Source organism: Vicia villosa, linkage group LG7, assembly GCF_029867415.1.
Source record: "Vicia villosa cultivar HV-30 ecotype Madison, WI linkage group LG7, Vvil1.0, whole genome shotgun sequence".
Lineage (NCBI taxonomy): Eukaryota > Viridiplantae > Streptophyta > Magnoliopsida > Fabales > Fabaceae > Vicia > Vicia villosa.
This window is the reverse complement of record NC_081186.1, coordinates 46,437,711-46,458,738: the sequence shown is the minus strand read 5'-3', so window position 1 is coordinate 46,458,738 and position 21,028 is coordinate 46,437,711. Positions and strand designations below refer to the sequence as shown.

The following is a 21,028-nucleotide window of genomic DNA, read 5'->3' as shown; positions in this document are numbered from 1 at the left end:
TCATTGGAGGATGTTTGTAGTGATCATCAAACTCAAACTTATCTGCTTGCATCTTTAACCATTTGTTATGCTTGAATCCTCATAGGTTGTAAATATTTTTGCCACATAGGTTGCATCAACAAACGCTCCTTTTAGTAGCCATAATCAAAATCACATTGACAAGAGCTTCTTTGATCACTTATTTAGTTGAATTGCAAAACATGGTTCCATACCTGAAATTTCTCTGGTACAGGGTCACTACATGTCGATATTGATGTTCCAACATCAGAACATGACATCAAGACAGATGTTATAACATCTGATCCTGATACAAAATAATAGCATTCACTTGAGAATTTATGAGTGGATTTGAGAATCTCCCAAGTATCATTGGTCACACCACTTGTGATGATCAGTCTGAACAATGCTCATCAGATCCATTGATTACACCTTCAAAGATACAATCTTGACAACCTTCAAGATTATGCTGTCTAGTAAATTCCAAAATGCTATCATTCTAGATTTTCTGAGACATACACTACCAGAAAATTATCTCCCTAAAGCTCACCCAATAAACACACAAGGTGCTTGCTCTGATGCTAATTGATTTTTCTCTAGTACATGGTCACTACATGTTGATACTTATGTTCCAACATCAGAACATGACATCACGACATTTGTTATGACATTTGATCCTGATATAGAATAATAGCGTTCACCTAATACTTTTGCAAACAGATAAATCACAGAATGACAACCATCACAAATCACAAGTTTAGAATAATGTCTCAACTCAAACAACAATGTCAGGACAGATGTCTTTACATCATCTGGTGACAAAACACATATTTATCAAACTGAAAGATATGTAGAAAGCTATTGCAGAATGATAAATAACACAGAGGAATTGTTAACCCAGTTCAGTGCAACAACACTTAGTCTGGGGGCTACCAAGCCAGGAAGGAAATCCACTATCAGCAGTATTAATTCAAAGCTAAATACTCCCAGTTTACAACTTCTCGCCTAATCACTACCCAATTCTACTTCTTCCTAGAAGTCAACATCTAGACCTAGGAAGTCGACATCCCACTTCCAATCACCACAGTGATAAAAGACAGTTACAATCCAACAACTGTACAAACAACTTGTTACAATCAAAACAAAAAGGATCAAAACAAGTCACAATTTTAGTGACAAAACTTGTCACAAACTAGTGACAAAGGAAGACTACACTTCCAGTAAAATATACTTAGTCTTGCTTCACAACTTCAACTAAGAACAAAACTTGATCTTGCTTAAAAGCTTTGATAAAAAACAACACTAAACTCTATTCTTAAAATATTAAAGAGTATGGAAAACACTTAACTAATTACCTAAAGGCTTCTGAGTGAGAACAAAACATATACCACAAGTATCAAAAGATAAAATGGAGACTTGCACACACACACACACACATACACACTCACGAGAGAGACTCTCAAAACTGCAGACCTAGGACTTCCCTTAATTTAACAATTGTGTAAGTTATTTTAAATTAGGTTAGGGTTCTATTTAAATAGTCTTTAGCAGTCCATGGGCTTCGAAACTTCTACCCAAATATTACTTGATGCACACGCTGAGAATTGCAATAAGTCTGTAGAAAATTCTCTTCTAATCATGGAATAAATCTTCAAGGTTCCTAAATTGTCCAATCAACCAATTTTAGAAACCTTAATGCTAACTTGATTTAATTATGTATTTCCATATTAAATCTTCTTGACCTGCGAATATTATTGAGATATATCTGAAAGAAATATCACAAAATCAAATCAAATAAGTCAAGATTTAAAACAACATGTACTGATGTTCTGGTTCTGAATGTTATGACCTCTGTTAGAACATCCGTCTTCAATGTAAGCATAAATTCAACAGTTTCAGTATAATCAAGATGTTACGAAATCTTGCTCAGCATCTGTCAAGAACCACGTTTTAGAAAAATTGTTGCCAACCCCAAAACCATGAAACTAACTATACCCCTTTAGCTGTATTTGTCGATCATTGACAATGTAATAAGTTCGGTCCTAGTCCAAGAAGAATAAGAAGGATAAAGGCCTGTGTTATCAAAAGATATAATGACTTTCTTTGAAGATTGTTTTCATAAAAAGGAATTTGCATCCTTATTTCCATGGACACTCCATCAAAGTGACATTCGACTATCCCATCCTTTAAGTGCTAAAGAAGTCAGGTCTGGTTGGGAGCATGGTGTGGTAGTCAAGCTCTCGGAGTATGAAATATATTTTGTATTAAGAAGAAGAATCAAATTAAACCCCCATCTGACTTTTAGTCAAGTTTAGCTCACTAATAAAAAAGGAGGCCTCGCATATGGATTTTGTTAGTAGACAGATCCTCCAATTTGAAGGGAAGTGGAACATGAATATTGTTAGAAGGACCATGAAAAATATTAATCGAACAATCATTATATTATGGTTTTAAGGCCAATAACAACCAGGAAGATTATGAAGAACTAATTGTATGAATAGATTTAGCAAAAGAAATAGGGGCGACCAATCTATGTGTAAGAAACGGCTCCCAGCTAAACACCAATCAAATTAAGGGCGACTACCCAAAAAAGGAATACCAAATGTTAAAATACTTGAAGAAGGCTCGAGAGATGGATAAAATCTTTATGTTTATTTGAAGAGATCCACATACCCATGAGAAGATAATGTTAGGACCGATATATTGTCAAGTCTTTCCAGCACCAAAAAACCATGCCTCAACAAAATAGTAATGCAAGAAACCTTATCCAAACTTAGTAGAGAGGGCGAGGCCATATAAATGGTGAATCTTGGTAACTATGAAGGATGAATGTTGCCCATAATTAGATATATGACAAGTGAACAAATAACCAATGACGAACCGAAAGCAAGGAAGATCAAAAGCCTCTCTGCCAAGTACATCATGGTTGCTAACAAACTACATAAGATGAGGAGATTTACACCTATGTTGAAAGCTTATCAAAGGATGAAGTAAGTTGGGTCTTAGTCACGAGGGCATGTGTGTAGGCCACATAATGGGAGAGCTTTAGCAAGCATAGTGTTAAGGGTTAAATACAATTGGCCTAACTGTAAGTATGGAGTGCACCTAAGAGGGGGTGAATTAGGCACTTTAAAATTTTATGGTTTTTAGAAAAAAGTGTGGTCATTTTTTTGGTTTAAGGTTTAGTGAATAAAGCGGTAAATGCAAAAAAATAAAGAACACAGAGGGATTATACTAGTTCCTCTCACTGTCTGAGAGTACGTATAGTACCTTTATAACATGTAAGAGATTTCAATAGTTGTTAGAACTTTGTACAAGCCTAATCCTAGACTGCTAGACACAAGCTTCTAACCAATTAGTAAGGCAAAACACATTATGATTTAACCAAGTAGAAAAGAGAACAATCCTCTCCTTTTCCACTCTCTTGCTTCTAACAATCCTGGACAACAAGTTATCTACACCAATCAAGTAGAAAAATAAAACAATCCTTTCTTTTCCACTATCTTATTTTCAACAATCCTGGACAACAAGGTGCACACACAATTTTGGATTTTTTAAAGGAAGTTTGAAGATGCAAGATGTTTATCAATTATAGGAATTATTCTTCCCTTTCAAGTAGCCAATTCATAATATGATACACAAGTGCTCTGAATAATGTTAAGACTTTATATGATGCAATGAAAATTGAATGCAGAAAGTTTCATACAAAGGTTTTACATATAGAACACTTGTTTAAAAATTTGAGAGAAAATGAGTTTGAATTGAATTGAAAGAGGTGAGTTTTTGAAATATGAAACGTATGATATTTATACATGCATCATACCTTGATGTATGAAGTTTAAAATACGTTTGAATCATATTTTTCACCCAAAAGTGCCACTGCTTCGGTGGTGACTAGTTAACACATCATCTTAACCGGTTACAGCAAAAGTAAAGCGTGAAAATTAATTTTTTTAAATGTGTAACCGGTTACACCTTTAACTTTTTCAAAACAAGGAAATTTTACAAACCGGTCGAATTGTGCCATAATTGACCAAAAACAAAATGTTTGAAACAATTTTCTAAAAAAAAAAAATTTCGTTCATGTAACCGGTTATCCAATTTGTGTAACCGATTACACTTGCTATAATTTTAAAAAAATACTTATAAAAATAATTTGTACGCAATTGCCATGATATTTGGAAACAACTTATGCATTTGTATGAAATTAACAACATATTTTTGAGCACATATAGTATATCATAGAATGGATTACAACTTTTACCTAGAAGATGATGATCAAGATCCAAAGAGGCCAAAGGTCATATTTGATAATATTACTCGAGATACAAGTATTGATTCCATAGCTTTGGCTCATGATGATTTTTCTCATCCTTTGATATATGCATATGTTCTTGAGAGATTAAAGTTGTCTTCATCAAAACATAATGTTGGAGAAGCTTGAATTCATACTAACATGTTGAGGGACAAAATTGAATTTTCGGACTAATGTGATAAATGCCAAATAATATCTAGTTTTATTTACACCCCAATCGAGATACTACACTCATTCACGTCACCTTGGTTATTATATCAATGGGTAATGGATATCTTTTGACCTTTCCTGTTAGCCCCATGTCAACTCAAATTTCTACTTGTGGGGGTGAACAACTTCACAAAGTGGATACAGGTAGAAACAATAGCAAAAATAACAAAAGAGTGGATTCCGTGTTTCTATTATAGGAATATAATCTATAGATTCGGGTTACCAAAGACTATCGTATAAGAAAATGGCACACAATTTGTCAGCTATTTTGTGGTTGACTTTTGTCCACATTTTTAAATTGAGATGAAGTTCATTTTGTTAGATAACCTCCGGGAAAATGGTCAGGCATAATCAACTAACAAAATCATACTCACTAGGATGAAAAAGAAGCTTGATGAGGTGAAGGGGCTATAGCAGAAGATATACACGAGGTATTCTATTTTCTATTCTAATCAAAATAAAGGGAGCTATAAATTTCTATGTGTAATATCCTATCTATTAGATTACATAATCATGGAGAACTTCATTGAGTATTACATGTATTATGGTTGTATGATATGACCCCACACTCATAAACCAAAGAAACACCCTTTATAATGGTCCATGGCTCAGATGTGCTGCTTTTAGTTGCAATCAACACTCTCAGATGGAGATAAGAACACTTTGATAATGAATGAAACAAGGATGAGATGAGAAGTTCTTATGACCTAATAGAAGAAATATGAGAAAAGGCCTAAATTTAGGAGTTCATAGCAAAATAGAGAGCAACAAGGAGATATAATACCAAGGTGAAATCCATAACAATGAAAGAGGGCACCTTGATGTTAAAGCAGGAAATTGCACCGACCAAGATTGGAAAGTTATTCCCTAAATGGGAAGGGCCCTACTGAGTACAAAATAAGCTATCTCGAGGAGCTTATAAATTAGAAAGCCTAGAATGAGAAGAGGTTCCCATAACTTGGAACATTTTAAACTTAAGACAATATTATATTTGAACAATGCCTTTGAGGCAAGATGATATGTAACATTAAATCTATGGTCAATAAAGCAACCTATTCGCCTTGGGATGATACTCACAGATACCCATCTGCCCTGGTTTATGCATTTTGTATCATAAAATGAGAAGAATATACCTTGCCTGGATGTTATGTTAAGGCCTTAGTAAAGAATCTTAAATCCTCAAATAAAGAGCCAACTATTTGATTATTGGCCTGAAAAATGTTAGGGTAAACATTGACGTTCCATAGAATATTGGCCTAAAAATGGCAAATGGAATTCCAACCTTAAAGACAACAAAAACCTAAATATAGAAATTGAAATACTCATCTATCATCCCTTGAGGTTCCCATATGCAAACCTTTTTGCCTACCATATATGACTCCAATATCATGTCAGCCTCATTTCAAGATTGAGAGAATTGCTGACCTACTTGATAGGCTTGCACCCATTCGTCTTTAAGACATATGGATTCAATATTCATGACCTATTCGCAAAAGCATCTATGATAAGAAGTGGAGAGCGCCATGAAGGATCTATTTGAACCCAATGAAGAAGACACTAAGTCAATGTCTATATCACTAGGAAATCTGAAATTTGAGCTATCAATATATAAACTATCATAATTACCAAAGATCTCCATTGAACAAACTTCCAATATATATTCCCTGTACCCCGTTTTGAGCCCCTCAAACATTATCCACAACGCTCACCTCTAAGAATAATTTTGGGGTTTTGTGACCCTCCAAAATGAATAGCACTCTCGAATAAAAACCATGAGTAGAAATAAGAGACAAAAATAATTACAAAAACAATAAGACGTTATCTGGTGTTAAGAGTAGGTGAAGAAATTGTAAGAAGGAAATGGAAGGTGGTGCAAAGAAAAGTGAAACTTGAATTAATAAAATAAGGGAAATGAGCATCATGAGCCTACTTAAAGATATAAGTGGAAGAGAAAAAAATGACAACATTAAAAGCTACTATCCAAATAATGCATAGAATGGGAGTAATCCATGATGATTCTAAGATTTCTAAATCATCTGATAATCATTACAGCTAATTCAAAGTTGTTATACCTACGATAAATAAAAAAGTTAGAAATTAAGTTTGGGTAAACAACACACAATAGCTGATCACAACCATAGTTCATCAATCCATGAAATTAGAAGAAACTCACCAGCGAGGAATGTCAATATCTAAGTATTTCTCCCTTATGCAACTCATGATTGAGAGATTTCGTAAATGTATGACCTCTTAACCGATCTTCAAAAATAACTTCTCCCCTACAAGATTCATGCTCGGGGACCGTGTAAATTACTGACTTTTCAATTGGTTTCTAAGAAGAATTTTGCCTTATGCGACTCATGCTTGGGGGAGTGTATAAATTTTTGAACTCTTAATCGGTCTTAGAAAATTATTTCTCCCATACGCGACTCGTGCTTGGAGAATTGTGTAAATATTCGACTTCTTAATCGGTGTCAGAAAAGCATTTCTCTCCTACTTGACTCATGCTTGGGGAATGTGTAATTTTTTTGTCTTTTAATATATCTAAAAAAGAATTCGCCATTACGCAACTCATGTTTAGAGGATTGTGTACCATTAAATCTATTTTGTGCAGATGGATTTGGTAGTATAGTGAAGAGCACACACCTTAGAAGTGAGTCGGTATGTAGGATGAAATCGAAAAAGTCTGCCCAAAATTAACAAGAGCCCTATCCAAGACTAGTGAATGTCCGGCTCAAGATAACAAAGCCGGTTTAAATGAAATAAAGACTAGGTAGACCCATCTGATCCAAAACTAAGGGGATAGTAGAATAAAAAAAATTAAATGCATAGAGAGTGCATTTTAGACAAATTAATCAATATTATGGACCGTGATGAGGAAGGAACCATGGGTTTAATATTCATTAAGAAACCACACTTAATTAGACTTTACTTAATCTTTCAAGGAATGCTACACATGTTTCAACCAATAAAAAATTGAGTGTTTGAAAGAGTATTGAAAAGAGAGTGTTCCTAACACATCAAATTTTAATGGCTTTTAATGAATGTTAAATGCTTAGAATCTCAAATAATCTTACTAAGACTTTACTCATCCTAGCTGATAAAGTAACACCTGTGTACTTTTTCTATATTTTTTTGTTTTTCACCATCGATTTAGTCCGGTTTGAGGGTCAGTTCTGACATCAAGTGGTTCTATCCTCCTCCATATCACAGTTGCGTGAGATTGAACTGTAGTTCTCCCTACCAAGTCGAACGTCAATCACGTCAAAACCAAACGATCAGTCTATACACTATTTTTTAAAACAAGTACCTTATATTACCAAACAAAGGAAGAACCAGATAGAAAGCTATGAAGGAAATGATTCATAATCAAAATTTCCCCATAATGTACTAGTATCTCACTAGTTTATTTCAATAATGGAGTATTTGTTGGGATACTATGTAGAGGAGAAAAAGAATAACTTTAGACAAATAATTAACTCCCATTATACTATGAAAATAGGTTACGTAATCTTTCACTTCCGACCAAAAAGAAACAAGAAAGAGAATGTCGCATTTGAACATGACAAAATATGATTCTTACTTTCTTTTCCTTTACATATACAAATATCCTATTAACCAATAACTATATAATTAGCCATGTCTATTAAATCAATTAACCAATTTATTAAGAATCCCAATGAAGATAAGTACTACCAACTTTTATTTAAGCTTCCAAAGTTATAAACTCGAGATGCATCTAATAAAGTAATGTGAATAGTGTGTTGCACTTGACAAAATTAAAAACCATGCCAAGACATATAACTTTAGGCTAAGTAGTACTTTATTTTACATGGATATATCATATTAAAAACGAGTTTTTATTTCCCATTATCATAGATTTATTATGGACAAGATGAAAACATGGTCCATGATGCACTAGTAAAGATGAATCCTTAGATTGATCTATCCCCGTAGAGATAAGATACATCCTCTACAAGTAATTTTTTCTTTTCTTTTCATGTCACTTTCCATTCACGCTCTTGATCATGTTTATGTCACACTTAGATTTGACTCTTATATCAATTGTGCCACCATCATTTTCATCAACAATTTTGTGAATATTAGATTATATTTCATCTGAAATAGGATTGTCGATGACAGTTTAAAAGTGTTGCACTTGAAATTACAACACTAGTTAAATTTCTTAGTTAAATTTTTAAAATACTCTTTCATAAAAAATAAGTGGGTGTATTTTAACAAACTTCTATGGAGTTTGTCAAAATACAACTAATTCTTTTTATGAAAGTGTGTTTTAACAAGTTTTAAGTAAAAAAAAAGTTAAATACACACGAAAATGCATGTTGCTAAAATAAACATTCACAATAATAGTTGCGTCTACCTTAACAAACCCTATATATATATATATATATATATATATATATATATATATATATATATATATATATATATATATATATATATATATATATATATATATATATATATATATATATGTTATTTCAAACACAATATATAGGTGGTGACCAAGGGTGGATGGTGGCTATAGGGTTTTTGATAATTGAAGAAACGACTCTTTTGTCTCCATATTGTCACTATATAATATGGAGAGGTCCATGCATGTCCATATAGTTTGCACTATCACAAAACTTTAATAATGCAAAGAACACCTCGACATGACAATCCACACTAGCTAGCTAGACGCTCCTCCTTGAGACAAGCTCATATATCTACCCCATAACCCTTCTTTTCTCCATCTTTATGTATCAATGTATATATCCAAATAAATTAATAAAAGCATGTAGAAAATAATTAAAATTTTATATGTGAACCTTTGAAAGGGTCTACAATGAACACTGGTCTATATTGTCTACAGAGTACACAACAAACGTTAAATCCATTGTGTTTTGTGGGATTTATTTCTTTTGAAAATGACTAAAGCTAGCGGGTATGATGATGATCAATATCATATGTGTGCATGCGAAGCTTGGTAATTATGAGGTCTATTTGTTAATTTAATTAGGAAGAATCAAAGTAATCATTTGGTTTGGAATGAAAACATGATATTCATTATTGGGAAAGCTAACACGGCTTATGCCCCAACAACAACAAGAACAATAAGCAAAAAACTAAAAAGCACTTAGGAAAGATAACAAAACTTATTTAAGCCAACCATTAAGGAAAAGGTGACACAATTACGACTAACATCAAATCATGTACAATTAAGACTCATAGAAGCTAACTTATAATTGGTGATATTGTGTAGTCATGTACAATTAAGACTCATAGAAGCTAACTTATAATTGGTGATATTGTGTAGTCTAATAGTAATTATTTACCCGTGCGGGAGTCACTTTTAGTGAGAAGAAAATAAAGAAAATAAGAATTATATTATTCACTTGAATTGTATAAATAATATACAGACTATGACTATTTATATATAACTCTGATTAAGCGTGAGCTTACACAATTTGGATTATACTTCCTCCGTCCTAAAATAAATGTCACAATTAGAAAAATTATTTGTCCCCAAATACTTGTAGTAATTTTAATTTTTATCTTCCAATTATACCCTGTAATTAATACTCTTAATTTATTATTTTCTCACTTTGCATTAATGCTAATTCGAATACACAAATAGTTAATAAGGATAATTAAGTAAAATTGGTATTCTCTCTCTTTAATTTATTGCATTTTTTTAAATCTGGGTGAAACTGTGAACTATGACACTTATTTTGGGATGGATGAAGTATTTAATATTATTAGATTTGATTATATTTAAGATTATATCTAATATCTCGATAATATCTCAACATACCCCCTATAATCCAAGTTGTCGAACATACTAAAAAAAAATAGTGAATCTGAACTATTCCTAATTTCTTTCTCAAATTTAGGAATCTGTCGATCTTCAATCCTTTGGTGAAAATATCGGCTAAGTGTGCTTCACTCGAGCAATGCCTAACTTCAAGTTCACCTCGATTTACCTTTTCCCTCAAGAAGTGAAATCTAGCTTCGATATGCTTACTCCTTCCATGCAGAGCTGGATTCTTCGCCAGATTTATGGTTGACTTGTTGTCGATTTGTAACACAAGAGGTTTCTTTACTTCGACATCCATTTCTTCAAGTACCGATCTGATCCAAATTGCTTGAAATGTAGCATAGGATCCTACTATATAGTCAGCTTCACATGATGATAATCCCACCACAGGTTGTTTCTTCGAACACCATGATATTGGGGCACCAAATACTTAAAAGAAATATCCAGTTGTGCTTCTTCGATCTTCCTTGTCTCCACACTAATCAACATTTGAAAAACAAGTAACTGTTGCTTCTTTGTCTTTAAAGTTTCATCGAAATATAATTCTATACTCTATCGATCCTTTTAAGTCTCTTAGAATTCTACTTGCAGCCTTCATGTGTGACACTTTTGGTTCACTCGTGTATATGCTCACTAATCCGACTGCGAAACCTATATCAAGTCGATTGTTGCACATATAAGCTCATGTACCAAAATATTGAGATTAGTAAGCAGATACACCTCAGATATCCCACAATTTGCTTGAACAAAGTTACATCGAATTTGTCTTCCTCTCCATTCTTCTCCAACTTCAAATTTGGTTCGACAGGTGAGGATGCAGGATTCGAATCATCCATTTTAAACCTCTTTAGTATCTCTTTAACATACTTCCTTTGATATAGCACCATACCTTGCTTAGACATTTGATATTCCATGCCTAGGAAATGATACAATTTTCCCAGATCCAACATTTTAAACTCCTTCATCATCACCTCCTTGAACTTTGATAAGTTTTCTAAGCTATTGCTAGTCACCAATAAGTCATTGACATATAAGCAGTCATCAACATATGAGCAGATGATTGTTATAACTTGTGCTACAACCTGAACTTAGACACCATACTCAGATTTGTATTTGACAAATCCTAATTCGACTAAGTATGAGTCGGTCTTCTTATTCCACGCCTTAGGTGCCTGCTTGAGGCCCTAGAGCGCTTTGTGCAACTTATATACTTTACTCGCTTCCTTCTAAATCATAAACCCTGGAGGTTGAGTGACATAGACCTCTTCGTCTAAAAGACCATTTAGAAATGCTGATTTCACATCTAGATGAAATATCGACAAGCCTCGACTGTATGCAAATGCTACAACTAGTCGAACAATCTCCAATCTTGCTACTGGAGCAAATACTTTAGAGTAGTCGAGTTCTGCTCTTTAAAGAAAAGCTCGAGCTACTAATGTTGCTTTATGTCTTGCTATCAAACCATCAGCATTGTGTTTCAACTTGAACACACACTTTACTTCAATAGCTTTTGTATGTGCTGGAAATTCGACTAACTCCCATGTGTTGTTTCTTTCGATTTCCTGTAACTCTTAGGCAATAGCTAACTTCCACTGTTGACTTTTTAAAGCCTCGTTATAGTTGATTGGTTCATCACCTGCAAGTAAAGAAAAATGAACTAATTCTCCATCAGATGTGACTTTATCATCACCAGTCACTTCATATTCTTGAAGTCTTGCTGGAAGAATTCGAGTTCTTTGAGGTCTTTGGCTTGTATCAGCTACACCCTCTTTGACTTCGACTGTGTCGTGAGTATTGGCAACCGCTTCAACTTCGACTAGAGTTTTGAAAATTTCATCAACTTCGACTTCAGTAGTTTCCTCGTTGAAGTTAGAGCTCATCAATGGCTTGTTAACTGAATTACTCGAATTCCAATCCCAAGTATAATCTTCATCAACCACAATATCTCGACTCAACAAAATCTTTGTATTAACTAGATTGAACAGCCTATATGCACCAGTCTTGTGATATCCTACCAGAATCATAGGTTCACTCTTGTCATCAAGCTTCCTTCTTCTTGTATCAGGAACATGCTTGTAACACATAGAGACAAACACCTTCACATGACTCACCGATGGTTGTTTTCCACTCCACACTTCTTCAGGAATCTTATTCTTCAACTTCTTGGTAGGGCACTTGTTCAGGATATAAACTGCAGCCGAAACAGCTTCACCCCATAAGGACTTTGGCAAATTCTTTTGCTTTAGCATGCATCTCGCCATATGCAGTATGGTTCTATTTCTTCTTTATGCAATTCCATTATGTTGAGGCGTATAAGGAGCACTTGCCTCATGATCGATACCATGTTCTGCACAGAAATCATCAAACACCTTGGATGTGCATTTGCCACCTCACTCTGTTCGCAGAATTTTGATCTTCTTCTCACTCTGGTTTTCGATAAATATCTTAAATCTCTTAAAGATTTCAAATACTTCGTCCTTTCTCTTGAACACATAGATCCACAGCTTTCGACTTAACTCATCGACAAACTAAACAAAATATATATTTCCACCAATGGTATGTTCTTCGAATGGACCACATACATCTGAGTGTACCACTTCGAGTATGCAGAATGATCTTATTGGCATAGTCGAAGCAAAATAATGTTTGGATTTCTTTCCAACTAAACAACCTTCACAAAATTTGTCAGGCATCTCAAGACTTAGAATACCAGTAACCATATCTTGAGTAATTAGTCGATTGAGTGATCAAAAATTCAAATGTCCAAACCTTAAATGCCACAACCAACTATCCTTGTGGTCGACGACAGTTTTTAGACTTTGTATTTCAGTCGAACTAATCATGGTCTTAAACGTCGTGTTCTTCGACATAGGATATTTCAAGACCAAATTGTTCGGTGTGGAACAATTTTAAAGCTCAACCTTTCATGACAACTGAGAAACCTTTTTTGACTAGTTATCCAAGACTTAGTAGGTTGCACTTCATTCCAGGTAGATAGATCATATCTTTGATCATATCTTTCCCTCTATTACTCATTTTAAAGACTATGTTGCCAGTACCTTTTGCTTGCAACGAACTGTTATCATTAAGTTTTACCTTACTCTTCTTCGACTCGTCGAAATCTGCCAACCACACCTTTTGACCAGTCATGTGATTCGAGCATCCTAAGTCGAGAAACCAGATTTTAGATTCGACATGGTTATCTGGAACTGCAGCCATAACCATCATACCTTCAGAATCATCTGAATCTTGGCGTGAAAGGTTCGCTCCTTCGTCCTTGCCTTTTGTCAATCCATTGTCTTTCCTGTACCAACAATGTTTGATAAAGTGACCCCACTTCTCACAATTATAGCACTGCACACCTTTCTTATCTTCTTTTTCTTTTCGATAGTTTCTACCTCCTTTTTTCGAGGATTCAGAAGTTCTATCTTTGACTTGTTGCTTGTGAGAGTTCGACCAAGGCTTCTTGCCCTGGGTCTTATTGACTTTGCCTTTGAATTTGTTGGAACCACCATTCTTTTTCCATGACTGAGCCTATAAATATTGTATCAAATCTTGCACTCATTTCCTTTCGACAATGCTAATCTCATGTGCTTCCAACAAACCAACCAAATCTTCCAATTTTAGGGTTTCAAGTTGATTGGATTCTTGAATAGCTACGATAACCTGATCAAAGTGAGAGATTAAAGTATGCATTACCTTCTCAGCTATTATCTTATCAGTTAGGGTTTCACCACAACCCTTCATGATATGGACAAGTTTATGCACCTTCGACACATACTCTGCAACCTTTTCGTCTTCTCCTATTGACAATAATTTATATTATCGATGCAAGGTCTGCAACTTAATAACCTTGACTTTCTCACCTCTTTCATAATAATTGACAAGAATATCCCATGCCTTATTCGCCGATTTAGCATGAGAGATTATGCCGTAGTTAGCCGTATCGACCGCTGTCTGAATGCAATACGCAGCCTTGCAGTCCTTCTTGGCTTAGGCATAGGCAGTTTTTCATGCGTCGGATGCATTTGCCGCTAACACAGGAACTCCATTAGTAACCACTTCTAGAGTTTCATGAAGGCCAAACAAAGATTGCATCTGTTTTCTCTATCGAATCTAATTCTTGCCATCAAGCATTAAAAGAGAATTCGAAATGCCGTTAATACCATCAATCTTTGCATCGATTGATTTACGTTCCCTGGAAACACGACATCTGGCGTGAAATTCTTGAAAACACGATCAAGAAAAATAACCGAAAGCTCTGGATACCAATTTGTTAGTGTGTGAGACACTTTAAGTGAGGAGAGAATAGAGAGAATAAAGGAAATAAGGATTATATTATTCACTTGAATTGTACAAATAATGATACAAACTATGACTATTTATATACAACCCAGATTGGGCTTGAGCTTATATAACTTGGATTATATCTAATATCCAAATAATATATCAACAACTAGGAATATGAATTGTACCTTAAAAATTCATATGAAGAAAGAGGAAGTGGAATGATGCTTTTGAAAAATACATAGGGGATCCAAAGAAATAAGGTGCATACGTTCACCCAATATATGTGAAGGATAGAAAAACACTTAGAAAGGGGGGGGGGGTTTGAATAAGTGTAGTCTAAAAACTTGAACGATAAAAACAAATTGCATAGTTATTTTTATCCTGGTTCGTTGTTAACTAAACTACTCCAGTCCACCCCCTTGGAGTGATTTACCTCACCTGGGGTTTTAATCCACTAATCTCAACAGATTACAATGGTTTTCCACTTAGCCCACGACTAATTCTTCTAGAGTATCCTGATCACAACCTGATCACTCTAGGAACAATTGCTTAGACACAAGCTAAGACTTTCTAGAGTATCCTGACCACCACGTGATCACTCTAGTTACAACTGCTTAGACACAAGCTAAGACTTCCTAGAGTATCCTGATCACACTTGATCACTCTAGTTACTTACAAATTAATGTAATCAATTCTAAGAGTATTACAATGCTTCTGAAAAGCTATAATCACAACAGTGATATTTCTCTTAAAGTTTAAGCTTAATCTCACTAATATATTACAACAGCAATGTAGTGAGCTTTGATGAAGATGAAGTTTGTGAGCTTTGATTTGAACAGTGTTTCAGCAAGTTTGTATTCACAGAATTCGTCAGAATCGGTAACCTTGCTTCTCATTAGAACATCATATTTATAGGCACTTGAGAAGATGACCGTTGGGAGCATTTAATGCTTTGCGTATTCCGTACAGCATTGCATTTAATGTTTCACTCTTTTGTCAACTACCTCGAGCCTTGTTTACGCTGTGTCTACTGACGTTGCCTTTAATAGCTTCTAACGTTCCTTTTGTCAGTCAGCGTAGCCTGCCATCTTGTACTTGCTTCTGATCTGATGTTTGTGTATACAAAGTTTGAATATCATCAGAGTCAAACAGCTTGGTGCATATCATCTTCTTGTCTTCTGACCTTGAAGAGCTTCTGGGCGTGATACCATGAGAACTTCAGTGCTTCTGCTTCTGAACTCAAGTTCTTCTGATGCTTCCATAGACCCATATTCTGATTCTGCTTTGACCATCTTCTGATGTCTTGCCAGACCATGTTCTGATGTTGCATGCTGAACCTTCTGAGTCAAAGCTTCTGAGTGCTGATTTGTGCATACTCTTTATATATTTCCTGAAAGGGAAATTGCAGTGTATTAGAGTACCACATTATCTCATCCAAAATTCATATCCTTGTTATCATCAAAACTAAGAATATTGATCAGAACAAATCTTGTTCTAACAATCTCCCCCTTTTTAAAGATGACAAAAACATATATAAATGATATGAATTTGCGATCAGAAAGAGCAGACGGCTAAAGACAATTACACAGCTAAAGCATAAGCATGTGAATATGTCTCCCCTTGAGATTTATAATCTCCGCCTGAGATAGATAATCTCCCCCTGAAATAAATACTAGAAGAATTTTAATAATAAAAGACTTCCCTGAGTATTTCAGTAGAGACGTTCACATATGCTTGATCTTCAGAACATTCATGACTTCTGATTCTTGCTTCCATAGGACATCTTCAGAACTTTGAATTTCTTTAGATCCTCAGAACATTCACAACTTCTGATTCTTGCTTCCATCGGACAGCTTCAGAACTTGAATTTCTTTGATCTTCAGAACATTCACAGCTTCTGATTCTTGCTTCCATCAGGACAGCTTTAGAGCTTGAATTTCTTCTTACATCACTTCATGCTAGATTGTATCAGAACATTGTTGAATGTACTAGAGCATCATCAGAGCATCTCTACATCCTGAAATGTTACAGAACAAAGCTAAACGACAAAAGTCAGCATGAATGAGTCAGAACATAGAATATGTTTCAGAACACATAATATGTATCAGAGCCACATAATATGTATCTGAACAAATAGACATAATGTTTCAGAGCATATTCTATCATCAGAATATCTGAACATTCTTCCTTCTTGCTTCTTGCTTCTGATTCTGAAGCTTCATAGCACTCAGCTTGCTTCAAGAATCCAAGAGCTTGATTCTTTAGACTTGCTTCTCCTTGAAGAGGATCTTCAATTCCTGCAACAACAAAACTTAAAGCATAGAACTTTGCAAATTCTGTTAGAAATGTGGGGCCTTTTTACTCGGTAACTGATAATATTAATCAGATCATTTATCACATTTTCTCCCCCTTTTTGTCATAACATCAAAAAGAATATAAAAGATTCAGATGAAAAACAAAAGACAATAGGAATGAAACAGAATTAAACTTTTTCATTGATTTGAAAGAGAAAGTACACAAAAAAAGATGCAGAACAAACAGATGCAACAAGGAAAGAAAACTACAGTGACCAAAGACTAAGACCCTAGCCTAGAAAAAATCTGCGCCAGTATGTCATGAATCCTGTCAGTGCTTGCAATTTGCCTTGCCATGAAGGAGCGAAACTCAGCATTGGTTGCTTCTTGCGTGTCCAAACGAGAAGCTAGCATGGCTTGATTCTGATGTAGAGCATCCAAAGTGTTCATCAGAGCTGAGGGTTCACCAGAAGAAGAAGCGCCAGAGCTTCTGCCAACAGGGAAAACAATCTCAGCAGGGCGATCTTCTGAAGGGTCTTCAGCTTCTGCACCTTCCATCTCAACATCTGAGTCTGACTCAGAAGCAGCCTCAGCATATTCTGGTTCAGGCAACTCAGAAGCTCCAACTTCCAACGCCTGAAGAATAGCTGCTAGGTTTGTTGGAGGAGTTGGACCAACAACTTCTGCAGGATAAACCACTTCTGGAAAGACCATGTGAGGAGCGCTTTCAGAAGGGTTCATTCTGAACCAATTAAACAACCATTGAAAATCTCCAGTCAGCACTGGATTCCATGGTCTCCATACCACGATGTCTCTGCAGGGATTTCCTTCTTCCATCTCATCTGCAGGTATCCTCTCTTTAAGAACTCTTCTGTTCCTGATGAGATGGTGATAGCTGCTTTCACCAACTTCTAAAAGAAGACCACGAGCACCAGGTGCTTCAATCATGATCCTTCTCTGGACATCCATAGCCCTAACTAGAAAATCCTGGCGAAAAGCTTCCTAGAGGTTGCAGGTAGCAGGCTCATCCAGATGGTTAAGGTGTGCAGCACCCAGAATCTCCAACCATCTATTTACATCTGAGTGTAAAAGCTCTAGATAGGTATGAGTGGTAGGTGTTGGAGGGTTGACTGTGAATCTGGAATCAGGATACACACAGCTGTAGGGGTTAGATGTTCTGGTGGGAAAAGGGTGTGAGAGAGATGAGGAGATATCTGTGAGATGGGTTAAGGGGGAAGAGATATCAGACGGTGATGATGGTGGTTGCAGAGAGATGAATGAAGAGGAAGAGGTGGTAGAGGTCTGTGAAGAGGGAGGTGATTGAGGGATACCTTCAAGGGGTTTAAACACACGTCTAGAGTAGTTTCCAGACATCATAGCTTCAAAAGGATTCACCTTGAGAGGATCGTAGGTGATCCTTATCCTTTTTGGTTTGTTTTCAGATTCTTCGGTTGCCTTTCTCTTTTGTTTACGATCAGTTGCTTGATTTGATGAGCTTGACGAAGGATTCATGGTGAAGTTGCAGATAGAGAAGAACCGCTAGGGTTTATGATATGAATGCAGAGAGAGAGAGAGAGAGAGAAAGAAACTGAATGCAAGAGAGAGAAATATGAGAGGGAAAAGAAACGTTTGAAGAATATAAAAGAAAAGAAATAAAAAGAAATGATGGATAGCATTTAATGTTACATGACGTGAGGAGAGATAATTATGACAAAAGAAGTGATTAGCACAGTTACCTAAGTAGGCGTCCCCTCAACTGCACGCATGCTTTTCCAGAAATAGTGAATACGTGTTTGTCGCACGCTCGTGAAAAAGGAACAGAGTCGCCACTAATATATTTATCCCATAAGGGAAAGGAATACCAGGAAACCTAACAAAGGAAAGAACAGGGTCTTGCGACCAGAGAATCTAGGTACGGGAGTCGGTTACGCGAGGGGAAGGTATTAGCACCCCTCACGCCCATCGTACTCGATGGTATCCACCTATGTTTCTTTCTATCTAAAGGGTGTGATCTATGTTTATGTCTACATGCGAATGAATGCAAAAGAAATACGGGGAAAAGAAGGAATATTTACAAATGTGCTCGTTCAAGCCCCGCGACTTGATGCCTACGTATCCTTTTCAGGAATCAGAGCGCCGTAGTTCGGCTAAAGATTTTTTGTTTGTTTTTGTGTTTTTTAGTTGGGCGGAGTTAACGCTCGCGCTCTTGCATAAGGGACAGCCTAGGATGCAATAGAGCGGAGATAACAATGCCCTTAAGAAAGGAGGTGAGAGAGTGATTTTGAGTGTTTCGAGGAAATCCCTTAAGCAAGGGAAACTCGAGTTACTCTTTGGTTGGTGTTTTTTAGAAGTTGGGAACTTACGCCTGAATGGGACCCTTAAGCAAGGGAGATCCAAGCACTCGAACATTCCCTTAAGCAAGGGACGTTCAAGCTTCCATTCCCTTTTTAAGAATTTTCACTTTGGTTATTAGTGTTTTAAGTATTTTCTTTGTATTTTTTTAAAGGGGATTTTTATTCAAGTATTTTTAGATGTTTTAATGTTGTAAAAGAAAAAGAATGAAAGTGGGGGACTATCTTAACTTTAATCCTAATTGTTGTTGATTATTCTAATAGAAAAGAAAAAAAACAATCACAAAAGGAAAAGAACTAAAATCTAAACAATTTATGAAAGTACTTACACAAACAAAGCTTATTCATGTTTAAGAACTATTTTGAATTAACAAAGGAAACTATCTATTTTTGTCTTTATGAGTTTCCAAACAATCAAAACTAAGAGAAGCATCAATTAAAAACAATTAAAAGAAAATAATATTCCAAAAATCTAATTGGATGAAAAAGTATTTTGTTAATTTTATTTAAGGAAAAAAGTGAATTAATGTGCAAAAAGAATTAAAGGAAATCAACTATTTATGATTTTTATTAGTGCAAAAAAGGGGGCGCACAGGTAATTTTAAAATGAACTAGGAATTGATCATAGTAAAAACATGGGCTTAAAGCAGGGGGTGGAAGTAGCAGGGGCGCTCAGGCCCGGTCCATGAAGAGAATGTGTGCACTAGCAACACAGGGGTGCAATCCGGAAATGTTATAGGCCCATAGTACGCGAGACCCAACGCATTAAACCATATTCTCATCTCTATTCTTTTATTTCTATTATATAACATGTGAAAATAAAATCTGCAGCGTGACATGAGGATGTTAGTAACAAAATCAATTGGTGCACTATACTCTAAGTGACTAAAGGACAAAAATAGCAAAAGACCAATCAGCATTCGCCATCACGAGATCTAATCATTGGAATACAACCAAAAATAACAATTGAATGGGAGGGGGAGCCAACGAAACCTTGCCACGTCTGCACCTGAGGGAAAAACAATCCAAACATGCCCAGCCGCCGGAGCCGTTCCCCGATCATCTTCTCCGGTGGCTCTCACGGCGGCGCTATATGGTTGTTTGCAGAAATCGACGAGGCTAGCATCAACTGGCTCGGAATTTTGCGTAGGTCACGGATCTGGCCTCAGTTCCCATCAGTTCTTGCTCAATCTTTAAGACCGAGCCCAGATCTAAAACCCTAACGTACAAGACCTATGCTAAAACTCAGAAAAATGCATCAATGGCTCCCCTATACACTCTAACGTGCACACTCATGGATTAATTCCGAGAAACTACATAGTCACCTTAGCAGAGTCCAAAAGATAGAACAAACTTCATACAATGGATAGCAAGCATTCACTCCAAGCATCATCATAATAAACACATTAGCAAGATCATAGAGCACGCGTATGGATGCATGAGGAGTTTGTAAGAGCTTACTTGATGAAGTCTTACGCAGGATGATGAGGACAACTCCACGAGCTCCAACTATGCTTGATGATGATGCTGATGCGCAACAACAATGGTGACGATGCTTAGCCAGAGCTTGAGGGGAATCTCGAGGCTTAGATGAGGGCAGTGGTGGTTGCTACTTGAGGAAGATGACGACGCTGCAATGGAGATGAGTTGAAGGTGCAGTTGGCTTATGGCGGTTACGGTGGCCGGAGAAATTAGTTATGGAGGCGGTTAGGCTAGTGAGAAGGTGGTTTGGGAGAGAGAAGAGAGAGAG

General features: G+C 35.9%; 1 protein-coding gene across 1 annotated transcript; it reads right to left on the bottom strand.

The window, feature by feature from the left end:
• Nucleotides 1-11,914: 11,914 nt before the first annotated feature.
• Nucleotides 11,915-12,604, bottom strand: LOC131618977 (uncharacterized). Its single transcript, XM_058890123.1, has one exon. It carries the CDS (start codon nucleotides 12,602-12,604, stop codon nucleotides 11,915-11,917), a length of 690 nt encoding a protein of 229 aa, XP_058746106.1.
• Between the last annotated feature and the right edge of the window lie 8,424 nt (nucleotides 12,605-21,028).